Source organism: Chrysochloris asiatica, unplaced genomic scaffold (genome assembly GCF_000296735.1).
Source record: "Chrysochloris asiatica unplaced genomic scaffold, ChrAsi1.0 scaffold00050, whole genome shotgun sequence".
In the NCBI taxonomy this organism is placed as follows: Eukaryota; Metazoa; Chordata; class Mammalia; order Afrosoricida; family Chrysochloridae; genus Chrysochloris; species Chrysochloris asiatica.
In genome coordinates, this window is record NW_006408568.1 from 9,345,908 (window position 1) to 9,360,769 (window position 14,862).

General features: G+C 37.0%; 1 protein-coding gene across 1 annotated transcript in view; it reads left to right on the forward strand.

Moving 5' to 3' along the window:
* The first annotated feature begins 4,551 nt into the window (after positions 1 to 4,551).
* Positions 4,552 to 14,862, forward strand: part of ADIPOR2 (adiponectin receptor 2) — a 30,968-nt gene continuing 20,657 nt past the window's right edge. The window contains exon 1 of the mRNA XM_006862719.1: positions 4,552 to 4,725. Within this exon, the coding sequence (XP_006862781.1) occupies positions 4,552 to 4,725 (174 nt within the window). The remainder of the gene's footprint in view (positions 4,726 to 14,862) is intronic.

Genomic DNA, 14,862 nt, shown 5'->3' on the forward strand with positions numbered 1-14,862 from the left:
GGATCAGTTTGGAGAGAATTGATTTCTTTACTATGTTGAGCCTTCTAATATGTAAGCATGATGTGTTGTTAATTATTTAGTTCTTTGTTATCTTTTATCTGTATTTAGTAGTTTTCAGCAGATAGATCCTGTACATGTTTTGGTAAGTACATACACCTCATCATGTTAGAGAGGGCTTCAAAAATTTTGTGGAAAATAGAGTGAAAAGGTAATGGAATATTTCTATGAATTTTTTGAAGGCCCTTCATACATAATTTTCTCTGGAGCAAGTATAAATGCTCTTATATTTTAGTTTGTTTCAACATGCTCATTGTTAGTATATAGAAATACTATTGGTTTTTGTATGTTGATCTTGTTTCCTGTGACCTTACTAAACTAATTTATTCTAGGATATTTTTTGTAGATCTTGGTTTGTTTGTTGTTGTTGTTAAGTGCTGTCATGTTGATTCTGACCCACAGCGACCCTTTGTAGGGTTTTCAAGAAGCAGCTGGTGAACTTGAACCACCGACCTTGCAGTTGAAACGACTTTGCAGTCTGACGCATTAGCCCACAGTGCCACACCAGGGCTTATTTCTTCTATCCTGGTGTGGCTCTGCAGGTTAATGCGCTGGACTGCAAGGTCAGTTTGGATTGCAAGGTTGGTGGTTCAAGTTCACCTGCTGCTCCATGGAAACCCTATACAGGGAAGCTATGAGTCAGAACTGACTCAATAGCCTTTAACAGCAGCAACATCCTCCTTTTGTATGGAGTCCTGGTGTGGCGCTGTAGGATAAGCACAGGGACCACAAAGTTGGTTTGAACCATAAGGTTGGTGGTTCACACTCACAAGCTGCTCCTCAGAAATCCTATAGTGGGTTTTGCTATAAGTCAGAATGAACTCTATGGCACATTAACAACAATAACTCCCTTTTGTAAAAAAAATTTTTTCCTATAATAAGTAAAAACCTGATTGGTTGGATAAAGGCTGGTGATTTATAATATATTAATCTTATACCCAATCACCTTGCTGAATTTCACTGTAATTATTTTTTCAGTTGATTCTCTTTATTTTTAATAAACAATTGATAATCATTTGAACGTAATAATAATTCCACTTCCTTTTCAATTTTTATATCCCTTATTTTTTTTCTTCATTGACTCAATTCTCCAGAACAGAATTAAATAATATTGATGATAAAGGACAGTTTTGTTTCTGACTTTAATCTTAAGACTCTAGGATTTGTTTCCTTTTTAGTAAGATTGCATTTTTCCATTAGGTAGAATGCAAGTAAGCTAAAATACATAGGAAGTTTTAGTACTCTGGATTGATCCAGGTATGGGTGGTTCTGTTTTAGTAAATCTTTTGGGAACCTGAGGGTTGACATAATATTTTTTTCTTCAACAGATCTGTTGTTGAGATTCTGAAATATATTGGTAGACTGACCTGCTGTAGTATATGTATGGTAATACTACCGTATATATTACCAAAAAAATTTTTTTTTGAAGATTTGGCAGTGCCTTATTTTTGTCTTTGTTCTTATAGTGGTAAATTTAGAAAACAGTATTGATAGGATTGTATATTGATTTTAGGACTTTCCTGGACATGAATTTTCTTCTTTTTCTTTCTTTCTTTTTTTTTTTTTTTTAAAAGAAACTCTTTATTTGGGAGAATTTGTTGTTGTCGTTTGCTTTTGTTTTCAGAGTTGACGGCTAAAAGTTCTAATAGAGCATTTAATTTCTATTCTTCTAAATAAACAAACAACATCCCTCCATATATAACTCCGTCTTATGAGAGCTGGTTTCAAAGATACGTTTCAGAAAGATTTTTACTTGGCTACAGCTTGCGAATAAAGATGCTTACCATGTGAATCAAGTGATTGTGTTCAAGTTTATATATATATATATACTAGAAAAAGAGAGAGAGAGAGAGAGAGAGAAAGAGAGACAGCTCTGGTAGTGTAGTGGTTACGAATCGGGCTGTGAACCACAAGGTCAGCAGTTTGAAACTACCAAGCTGCTCCATGGGAGAAAGATGAGGCTTTCTGCTCCCATAAAGATTTACAGCCTTGGAAACCTTGTACAGGGTTGCTATGAGTCGGAACCGACTCCAAGGCACATAACCACCACCATATATACATACATACATACATATATATTCCCCCCTCCCCCCTCCCATTTTAAATTTGGTCATAGTTTGAAAAAACGGGAACTTCATGAGGGCCAGAAAGACTAGAGTATAGACCCAGCTACTCCTCTTTATAACTGTGTGACCTAGAATAAATTACCTAATCTCTCAGCTTCACTTTCTGTGTCTGCAAAGTGGGTAGTTATAATACCTCAGAGTCCTGCTGTGGTGCAATAGGGTAAACACTGGACTGCGAACCACAGGGTTGGCACTTAGAGCCCACCAGCTGCTCCACGGAAACTTTATGTAGAGGCACTGTGAGTTGGAATCAACTCAGTGACATTTAACAACAACAACAACAGTACCTCAGAGGACGGCTTGTAAGATTATGTGAAATACCACATGCAAATTGGTAAAGAATTTAAAATATTGTTGACCCTTAATAAATGTTAGTTACCTGCCTCTTCTGTGAAACAAAATGAAATGATGCATATGAGATGACTCTGTAAACAATGAATAAATGTAAATCATTAGCATTGTTTCTGCTTTCCAAATTGGTTGATAGTATATCTCAGTAGTATTAATATGCTTGATAAGTAATAGGCACATATCCAGGCTGGTGAGCCTTATATATTTCAGTTTGTTCTTACTCCATAAGCTTTGAAAGCCCTTAGAGGAATCCTGCAGCAGACTCGTGATTTATGAAATCCAAAGTTGATTAATTCTTTGGTAGACTGTGTATTGATATATATGAATAGTAAATACAACTCTTATCTTCTTTTTCTGATTTTTATACTCTTCCACTTTTCTCCTACTCCAACCTTCCCCCAGTAAAAACCTTGTATCTCATGGGATTTATGAGCATAGATGTAACTTGATCTCTTCCTGTGTTGCTACTTATCAGATTGGCTGTGACAACTGCCTTATGTGGATATATAATAAATGTCTTAGATAAGCTTGTGCACTATAAGGTAAGAGGTAGAATGCCAAAGATTTGAAAGAATTGAACTCCTAAAGAAACTTATTGTAGGCCAGTTTAGAGAGATATTGATGACTTTTGAAAATGTTTTTATCACTCCAAAACATTAAGATATCCATCAAATATTCATTAAGCATTTATGTGTATAGAACTTTCTGAGAACTGAGATTTAAAAGGAATATGCTCTGGGCCCGAGTTTCTTGCATTCTAGGGTAAATTAGTTTAAGTTCAACAGAAAAATATTGAAATGTCAGGCAGCAAAGTATTGCCAATAGTCCTTCTATATATATTCAGAGATTTTGTTCCACTTAATTTCATACAGTATAGTGAGACATACATGTATATCCATATATGTGAAAGTTTGCAGATTAGTGAATCATGAAGGATGTATTTGAGCTACAACAGAATTAGCTAATTATCATTATTATTTTGTTGTTGATGGTGGTGGTGGTGGGGACCCCAAACCAAACCCACTGCCATTGAGTTGATTTTGATTCTGACTCATAGAGACTCTATGAGCACTGTTGAATTAGTTTGACTTAAAGCAACCCTCTGTAAGGTTTCTGAGGAACATCTGGTTGGTTCGAACTACCGACCTTGCTGTTAGTCCAGTGCTTGCTGATGCCACACCAGGACTAAATTGGACAGAGTTAAACTGCTTCTTGGGGGTTTCTAAAACTGTAAATCTTTATGAGAGCAGATCACCTCATTTTTCTCCCTTGGGGCGACTGCTGGGTTTGAACTACTGACATTGCGAGTAGTGGACTACAAAATCAGAAGGAATAGTTGAAAGAGGAACCTGAAAGAATGTTCAGGTATTAGTTTTAGTTTTTTCAACTGCGAAGTAGAAATACAAATGCTCTTTAGCATCATTGTGATATTTAAATGAGATTGGATATGTAAAATCCAGCTATATAATGCATAATTCCATATGTATTCTTTCTAAAGTTCACTGTATTTTAAACTGAGAAAATGGTGTGGTATATGGTATAAAATACAAGCAGAACAAAATAGCAGATAATTTCTTCCAGACCCTAAGTTCTTCCCTCTGTACTTCTGTACCAAGAGCATAATTTTGAATATTTTCCAGTAATTACTGTAGGTACATATTAACTTACACATGACAAAGTTCTGTAGCATATAAATGGGAACATACATACCTATTCCCTGCTTTTTTTTTTTTCATGCTGTAATAGATTTTGGTAATTTTTCCTATTAGAAAAGATAAATTGTTCTATTTCTTATGTACCTTATACCCCTGTTATTCTTAATGATTGCTGAATATTGTGTGAATGTAAGTATAACCAATGTCTTCTATCAGTACTTGTTTATTTAATGCATATTATTTAAAATATATTTATTCAATGTTTTTTTTTCCCTTAGGGTCGTCTCACTATTCTGAAAGTATATCCTCCCAAGAAGGGACAGTTAAGAAAGACCTCATTGTAAGAAAGGCTTGGCTATCCCATGAACGAGACAGAAGAAAACCGGCTGTGGTGCAGCAGGACTCCAGAGCCAGATATAAGGCTCAGAAAAGGGCACCAACTTAATGATTCAAGGAGAGGTGATAATGACAGCCATCAAGAAGGGGATTTGGAGCTCATTTTAAAGGCACCTGTTTTTTCTTCCCATCAAAAAAATGTAAGTTAAAGTAGTAAAAGATGGTGGTGAATAAAGCTTAAAATTAACTTATAAGGGTATGTGGCTAGAGGCAAAATATAAATTTTAAAAACATGGGACATTGCTGGAGAGAAAATGGCTGTCAAGAAGAAACGAGTAGATTTCACAATTTGTTTTTGTTCAGGATAATTTGAGTTTGAATTTGAAGGGGGAACAAACAGGTTTAGATGGGAAGATCAAGAGTTTGCTTTTGTACATGTTAAAATGGAAACATCTTAATGAATATGCCTTGAAGATAGTTTTGTATAAGTATGGAATTCCAAAGAGAGGTCTGTGCAGAAGACATTGTTTAGGATATAGTAGCATATAGATGAAATTTAAAGCTTTGAATAGGTTAAGGCTACTTGAGAGGGGAGGAAGGAGAGGAGAGGAGTGCGTAGGGCCCACCTTGAGGAACACTAATATTCACAGGTCATTTCAAGGATATGAAGAAAGTAGAGGGAGGCTCTTGATCCCTCTCACCTAAAACTGTTCCACCTTGAAATTCATAATCCAGCCTGCCAACACATCCTGGTAGTTTTCAAGTGGGGGCAGTTTTGACTTCCAGGGTACATTTGACAGTATCGGGAAATAATTTTAGTTGGCATAACTGGGAAAGAGGGTGTGTGTTGCATCTATGGGTTGACACCCAACAACACAGAAAGATCTGGCTACAAATTGTTGGTTGTGCCAATGTTGAGAAATACTGATGTAGTCTACCTACTTCTTCATTACGAGAGCATAGCTAGAAGTCAGTTACACTTAATAACAGGAGTATTGTAGTAATGTGTTCTTCAGACCCCAGGTTTTTATTTTGCAAAACCCTGAGAGATGTCATCAAATCATTATTTTTTTCAAATGGTCCATGTAAGTTGTGCTGTGAACAGCCTACAAGATGAAAAGAACACAGTGGCCCTCTTTAGAACTCATGTTAGAGTGAGTTTCTTATGGACATTCATTAGTATGATCAGTGCCTACGCTGGGCCAGGTGCCTTAAGTGCTAGGAATATAATATGATGGTGAATAAGACAAGATTCTGACATGCTTGGTACTTACATTCCAGTAGAGTAGACATAGGCAATAAACTCCTTAATAAATGAGTAGGATAATTAACAGCAATGATAGGACAATGAAGAAAAATTTATGCTGAGGTAGTGTGGGATACAGAATGAAGGGGTGTGGATAGTAGGATTCTTTAGATACAGTAAAGAAAGAAGGTCTCTCTCAGAAGGTGATGATGTTTGAGTTGAGAGATCAGGAGAGATAAGTATTTTCCTGGTAGAAGAAACACGTTAGTCCATAAGCCCCAAAGTGGAACAAGCTTTTCCTTATTTTTTTTTAAGAATTGAAATTCCGATGTAGTTAAGAGTGTAAGAAATAAAGAAGGTTTGTTTATCATCTTCCATTGGTAAGAGTGCCATCTATTAGACAATGCTTTTTGTTTCACTGACAAATGAATGTGATTAAAAAAAAAAATCCTTATGAATGAACTCATTATGTTACCCTAAAAATCTGTATTTGAGTTTCTTTTAATCTAAGATTCCAAAAGCCTTGACCAAAAGAATAATTTTTCCTTTTCATCTCTTTTAAGAGATTTTCTCTGAGGAGTTAAGGAGTGAGGGAACTGATCCACAGACCATGAAATGTTAGAGCTGAAAAGGCCCTCCAAAATTATCTTGTTTACCTTTCTCAGATTACTGATGAGGAAACTGTGTAATTTTGTACCTAATGAAAATTTGTCCTTTGTGTATTGTTTCTGTTTAGAGTACAAAAAAAGAGACGGTGGCATATGGACAGACTGGTACACTACCTGACTTGGGTTTTGTTAGAAACCTAACTTTTCAATAGAAAACTTTGAGAAAAACCTAAAACTTTGAAAGAAAATAAAGTTTTCAATAGAAAACTTATTATTTGAATTCGTTAAACAACCAAAACTGTTTTTCTGCTATATTGTTAAGTGCAGTTGAGTCAGTTCCGACTCAATGACCCTGTGTAAGGAGGGTTTCCAAGGAGCAGCTGGTGAGTTTGAACTGCGGACCTGTGGTTCAAACCATCCTTGGGGTCCACAGCACCACACCAGGACTCCATCTGCTATGTTGTTGCTGTTAAGTGCCATTGAGTCGGTTCTGACCCATAGCGATTCTGGATAGGGTTTCCAGGGAGCAGCTGGTGAGCTTGAACTGCCAACTTTGCAGTTCAAGCGGCTTTGCAGTCTGGCACATTGACCCACAGCACCACACCAGTCCTCCCTTTTTTCTACCCTTCCCAATTCTTTACAACTTTTCTTCTGTACTTTATGTACTGCGCTTTTCCTTGTTGCTAACTCCAGGCTAAGTGTAGAGGGTGTGGCACTGTAGAAAAGCAGTGGACAGCAAGGTCGATGGTTCAAACTCACCAGCCACTCCTTGGAAATGCTATGCAGGGTCGCTATGAGTCGGAACCAACTCGACAGCACTTAACAACAACAAATTTAAACTGGAAAAGAAGGGGAACTGGAAAAGAAGGGGAATAGAGTTTCAGAAAACTCTAGTTTTGAGATTGAAATGAAATAGTATCTTTAAGTGACTTGAAGAGTTCTGTGTACTGATTTGTTTTTGTAGAAAAGATTAATTTCTTGTAATGTTCAGTTTTGAAGTTGAAGTATCTGAACAATTCACATGGAGAGTATTGGCGGTGGTGGTTCTGACTCATAGTGACCCTGCATAGGGTTTTCAAGGCTGTAAATCTTTACAGGAATCGAAAGCCTCATCTTCCATGGAATGGCTGGTAGTTTTGAACTGCTGACCTTGCGATTAGCAGCCTGAATCGTAACTGCTATGCTACCAGAGTTCCTTCACATGTAGAGTATATCCTTCTGAAAAACCTTAATGATACTTAAAATTTGTATGTAGTTCTGTCACAGACACCATCGCAATTGCTTCTCAGAACTACATTATGAAATTGGAAGAGCAGATAACTTACTTTTAAAAAGCAATGAAAATTAGGACTTGTAGAAGTAATTTGAACAAGGTCACATGGCTAAATGAGAGCATGTGCTAAGTCTTCTGACTGCCCTTTCTGTTGAACAAAGCTCCTTTATGAGATTTGACACTAGAGTAATTTAGCATTTTTTAATTCCAAACCTTTGTTTCACAATGTTTATGTTGAACCCAGAGGTAAGATTCAACATTTGATGCTTGTTTTGTTTGTTTGTTGAATATACCTTGTTTTCTGTTAGGCCAGGATTATTTTACTTCCCAGATGTATTCTAACTTCTTAATGGGTTTTGTTTATTTTGAGAGTGAATAAATTCACTGTAGTATAATAGTCTTTCATATTTATCATGATTTTATATGATTTTCCTTGAAAGAAAAATTTCCCTTTTTTTTTTTTTAAGATGTAGAATTTTAACTAAAGCTTGAGGTTATTTATTTATTTATCTTAAATGTTTTATTGTGAATTATGTGATAGTTTACATGGGAGAACATTAGTTTTACATTCATTCTATCGTATATCGTCTCATTGCCATGGTTACAGTCTCCTCCATGCAACCCTTCCCCCGTAACCCCCAGGTCTTCAGCACACATTCGCTCTCCCTCTCTGGATCTAAAGTCTCCAGCTGCTCCATCGCTCCACATCATCATCTCTGCCTCCATTTCAGGCATCACTGCTTCTCTGGGTAGGGTCCCGCTCTCTGCTCTTCTCCCTTGATGGTCCCAGGGACCTCCGCTCCTAGACTGAAAAGTTAATCACTCCCCTCCTTGCTATAAAACGTCTACCTTTACATTTCCAACCCTCACAATCAGTCCTGATAACAATTATTCACTATTGTATCACAAGAGACCCATCTGTATTTCATTGCATCAGCCCCGCTTAGACAGATTGAATACTACTCACTGGAGATTCTACCTTGCTCCAGGCACTCTGGATCTAGGTTCCCTCTTAAAAGCTTGTAAGCCAGTCACTTCTTGCCTTTATAGCCCCCCACCCCCCATTTTGGGTAGCCAATGTCCAAGTTGCCCATCCCTCTCTACTCTGTGTGTGGAGGAGGTGAGAATGATTCTTGCTATAAGGACTTGTTCCCTCTTTTGAGCTATTGCTTCCATAGGTGTAGGTCAAGTTCATCAAATTGTATGAGAATACTTTTTTTTTTTTTACCCCCTCTTCTTTTTACTTCTGGTTGAGCTCTGATCATCCAGTCACTGAAGCCAGGATAAGTATGTATTATCTGCAAGTGTGGGTGTTCTTATGCATATGCCAGCTTGAGGTTATTTTAAAATTTGTTAGTAGTTTTCTTTAGACTCCCTAGACGCCAGTTGTGCATTAGGATAAAAGTGTAATAGAAAAGGCCTTTCAAGAGTTGTTATTGTTAAGTACCGTGGAGTCGGCTCTGACTTACAGTGACCCTGCACAGGGTTTCAAGAGTACATCTTAGAATAAAAGAGGTGTCTTGTGTTTTTTTTTTTAAGTTAAAACAAACAAGCAAAATTATGGATTTCATCAAATTAAGATTTAAAGGTAGTTAGGTTTATCACAGAGGGATCTTTTTGTATAGATGGTTACCACCAGATTCCTTTAAATCATTGGCTATATCAGGAGTGCTCATCTGATCACCTGTGACTCTTTAAAGCAAATAAATGTAAACGTCAAGGTTTCATTCAGTTAGACACAAATCAGAATCTTTGACTGCTGGACATACGTATCTTTATAAAGCTTTACAAGTGATTAAGATGTTCACTATGGTTTTAAAACCAGCGCCTATAAAGTAATAGTTCTGTATTATTTAAGCTATTAAAAACTTTTCAGGAATACATTTTGCAAAGAGACAAACTTCTTCATGTTCTCGGAGGAATATTAGGGAAATAAAGTTAGATTTACTTGCTGTTAAAAAAGAAACATCATTTTTACTCGAAGTTAACTTTTTTTAAAATAAGACACCATTATTTGAGACATAATTCACCTGCCATAATATGTACCTATTATTGTACATTTCAGTGATTTTTCCACTCTGCTACACATGGCATTTCCATGAGTCAGTTGACTTGCCAGGAAACCAGTAGTGTGCCTAGTAGTAATTTAGAATTCTATAACTGAATTGTCTCCTAGTTTCCATAAAGAGATGTATAGAAAGAAAACACTTAATGGTCTCTTAATAGTTAGGGAAACTTAGCTAAAGCATATTTCTATAATCTTTCATAGAATTAATAAAGTCTTTTTGTTTATCAAAAGAATAGTGATGCCTTTATTTATTACATTTAATATTTAATCAGTATTAAAATATTGAGCCTTTATTATGTATTACTTAATTAATTCCCAAAGTAGCCTATGAAATAGGCATTACTAGCAACTCCATTTTGTAGGTGAGAAAACTGACACTGTTTGAATTGTATGAGTTATGTTCTGAAACTGTTGTCAGGGGGCGGGATTTTGTTTTCTTTGGTTTATTGTCGAAAAGTGTGATTTGACATATTTTAAAGCATATTTTATTTTCATAGATGGCCAGAATTTTGGAAAAAGAGATCTTATACTGAGTTATAGTGATACATTGTAATTGTGAAATTGACTTAAAATACCTGTGTGTATAGTTACATTCAGGTTCCCTCTCCTTGTTATTGTTAGGTCCTGCTGGCCCATGCCTCAATAGTGATCTCAGTATCTGCGGGGCTTTCATTGGCTGATCTTCAGAAGTAGATCATTAGGCCTTTCCTGTAGTCTTAGTCTAGAAGCGCCTCTGAAATTTGTTCAGCATCAGAGTAACATGCAAGCGTCTACTGAAAGGTGGTGATTGCACGTGGTGCAGTGTTGTTGTTAAGTGCTGTGGAGTTGGTTCCAACCTATAGTGACTCTATAGGAATTCCGAGAAGTAGCTGGTGATCTTGAACCGCCAACCTTGTAGTTTAAACCGACCTTGTGGTTGAGTTTTTATCCTACAACGCCACACCAGGACAAAGCACAATGAGGTGCATTGGCCTGGAATGAAATCCAGGTCTCATGCATTGAAGATGTACTGAGCCACTACTGCCCTCATTCTTCTGCATTACAAAAAACAACAAAACCCAAATCTATGGCTCTTGAGTTGATTCCAACTCATGGACAAGAGTTAGTCTCTTTGATCCCTATGAAAAATGGGTTTTTAGAAAGAGTCTTTGAACTGGAAATCAATTCTTTGTTGTTGTTGTTAAGTGGAGTTGATTCTGATTCATAGCAACCCTGCACAGGGTTTCCAAGGAGAAGCAGGTGGGCGTGAAATGCTGATCTTGTGATTCTTAGTCTAGTTCGTAACCTACAGTGCTGTACCAAGAGTTCAAATACTTCTTTGTTGTTAAGTGCCATCAAGTTGGTTCCAACCCATAGCCACCCTATATAGGGTTTCTGAGGAGCTGCTGGTGAGCTTGAATACAGACCTCGTGTTTCAACAATGCCATACCAGGGCTTCTTTGTTGTTGTTGTTATGTGCCTTGGAGTTGGTTCCGACTCATAGTGACCCTGCATAGGGTTTCCAAGGCTGTAAGTCTTTACGGGAGCAGAAAGCCTCATCTTTCTCCCGCGGAACAACTGGTAGTTTCGAACTGTTGACCTTGCGGCTTGAAGCCTGATTTGTAACCACTACGGTACCAGAGCTCCTCCTTAGCACCAATTAAATTTAAATCTTTGGAATAGGAATCTGCATTTTCTACAAGTTTCCCCAAGTGCACGCTAACAGATTGAGGATAATACTTAGTGAAGTATATAACATCTGTACAGATATGTACATGTATCATAAGCACATAATTTAATAAATTCTTAAATTATGCCTGTGCAGTCAATTTACACAGGTCCATTTCATGTCCCTTCCCTTTCCTTTCACTACCTAGACCCTTTTAACGCTGTAGATTAATTTAGTCTGATTTTTGTACCTTGTCATTAGAATAATTTTTAATATTCACTGTGTATTCTTTTATATCTACTTTTATTCAACAGCATGACTGAAATTAATCTATTTGCTGAGTATAGCTGCAGATTGTTCATTTTCATTGTTCTACAGCATTTATTTGTGTGACTATATTGTTGATATTAAGTGGCGTTGTGTCAATTTAGACTCATAGCAACCCTGTATAGGGTTTCCAAAGAGCTGCTAGTGGGTTTGAAATACCAACCTTGTGATTAGCAGTTCAGTGCTGATCTTACAGAACCACACCAGAACTCCATCTGTGTGACTATACTACATTTCATTTATTCATTCTATTGTTGAGGGATATCTGAATTGTGTCCAGTATAGGCTATCATAAATAGTGCTACTATGAAATTTTAGTACTTAATACTCTGGTGAAAATATATATGTTATACCAAGGAGAGGCTTGCTGGGTCACAAAGATAAGTGTCCTCCCTCTTTAAGACATCAAAAGCATTTAACATGATAATCTTATTTTTAGCAATAGCTTTAAAAAAGTACATTATGGAAACTGAGTATAAATTGAGTTAATCTGATATGAATTTCTATTTTGTAAATCATTACAGCATTTACATGTATTTGAAAAGTTGCAGCTTTTATATTATCATTAACACTGGTTTTTGTGGTTGATGAATGAAATTGAAAAATATTACCAGCTTGACCGAACATGCAATCAAGATGTATTGATAATTACTAGTGATTGGAATGTGAATGTTGGAAGCAAGGGTCAGGAGTTAGAAAATAGAGTCTTGTTGATAGAAATGAGGCTGGAGGTCACATGGTGGAATTTTTCAGGACCAATGACTTCTTCATTGCAAATACCTTTTTTTTAAAGTTTTATTTGCATTTTATTTTAAGCTTAATTTACTCCCAAACCATAACTTTTTGTTTCTTCAGTTTCTTCTGAGATTATCTTTTACTTCTGTGCAACCTCCCCTTCTGGTTTAGGAACAATTTGTTCCTTTTCAGTGAGAGTCATCTCAGTGTGGCAGGGGGAACTCATGTATGGGTTGATCCGACTATGAGCTCTGTAAGTGCAGCGGTGCATCTTGGGAGCTTTGGTGACTTGGATATGCTCAATGACCAGAGAATCCACATCTAAATGCTTAAGTTCAGCATTGCTCTCTGCATTTTTAAGCATATGCAGCAAAAATTCAGTGCTCTTTTTTGGGCCACCGGCCCTGTGTCCAACCCCACTGTTTGGCCTGGGCACACCTACCAATGCCACCATTGTAATGCTGGAATGGTAACCCATTGCTTCTACAACATGACATCTTTAAGATACTTGATGCCTTTTTGGATATGCACACTTTTGATGGCCTGGACAGTTTTATGGGTGTTCTTAAAATGGACCCGGAGATTTGAACCTCTGTGTTTGTATGATTTTGTGGGGCTTTCTGTGTCAAGTGAGTAGTGAACCATTTTGTGAGATTACCTCAGGCCGCGTACGGGAAGAGCACAAATACCTTTTTTAAACAACGTAAAAGGCAGCCATAATAAACATGGACCTTACCAGATGGAATACACGGAAACCAAAATTGACTACATCTGTGAAAAGAGATGATGGAAAAGCTCCATATCATTAGCCAAAACAAGGCCATGGACTGACTGTGGAACAGATCATCAATTGTTCATATGCAAATTCAGGCTGATGCTGAAGAAAATTAAAACAAGTCCACGAGTACTAAAATATGACCTTGAACATATCCCACCTAAACATCTTAAGAATAAATTTGATGCATTAGACACTGATGACTTGAACATTAGAGAAGCTGTGGAATGACACCAAGAACATCATGGGAAGAATGCAAAAGGTCATTAAAAAGATAAGAAAGAAAGAAAAGACCAAAATGGATGCAGAGAGATTCCGAAACTTGTTCTCCAGCTTAGGAGTGGTAAAGCAAATAGAAGACATGATGAGGTAAAACAGCTGAACAGAAAATTTCAAAGGGCAGTTTGGGGACAGTGAAATGTGCAATGAACTGGAGTTAGAAAACCAAAATCATAATTAGCATTTCTCAAGCTGAAAGAACTGAAGAAAAAACTCAAGCCTCAACTTTTAGTATTGCAGGATTCCATGGACAAAATATTGAATGATGCAGAAGGCATCTAAAGAAGAAAGAAAGTATGCACAGAGTCACTGTACTTAAAAGAAATTGGTTGGTGTTCAGCCATTTCAAGAAGTGTCTTGTGATCAAGAATCGATGGTACTCAAGGAAGAAGTCCAAGCTGTACTTGTACAAGTTATTGGTAAAGAACAAGGCTCCAGGAATTGATGGAATATAAATCGAAATCTTTCAGCAAACTGATGAAGTACTGGAGGTGCTCAATCATCTAAGCCAAGAAAAGTGGAAGACAGCTACCTGGCCAGCCAATTGGAAGAAATCCATATTTGTGGGTTACCAAAGAGAGGTAACCAAACAGAATGCAGATATCACTGAACAATATCCTTAATATCACATGCAAGTAAAATTTTGCTGAAGATAATTCAAAAACAGCTGCAGCAGTACATTGACAGGGAACTTCCAGAAACTTGTTTTATATAGAAGAGGACAAAGGGTATCATTGCTGAGGTCAGATGGATCTTGGCTGAAAGCAGAGAATATAAAAAAGATGTTTACTTGTGCTCTTGATTGTGGATTATGACAAGCTATAGATAACAGTGAGAAGAATGGGTATTCCAGAACATTTGGTTGTGCTTATGAAGAACCTGTACATAGACCAAGAGGCAGTCGTTTGAGCAGAACAAGGGGATACTGAATAGTGTAAGATCAAGAAAAGTGTATGCTAGGACTGTATTCTTTTACCATACGTATTCCATCGATATTCTGAGCAAATTATTTGAGAAGCTGGATTATATGATGAAGAGTATGACATCACAATTAGAGGAAGATTCATTAATGGCCTGTGATTTGCAGATGATAACAACCTTGCTTGTTGAAAGCGAAGAGGATTTACAAAGCTTAATAATGTTAGGATCAAATACTATAGCCTTTAAGAGAAAGGAATAGTCAGAAACACCACACTAGAAGACTTGTAAGTCTGTCTTCTGCCTATGACTGACTGGAATACCTAAAATGGGGCTACAGCCTACCCAGTGAACGAGGCTTCTTGCGGAGCCTTTGCAATACATAAAACTACAGGTAGAAACCAGAACCACATCCATATCTCCAGAGATGAGAAATCTCCACTTGAAAGGATGAGCAGAC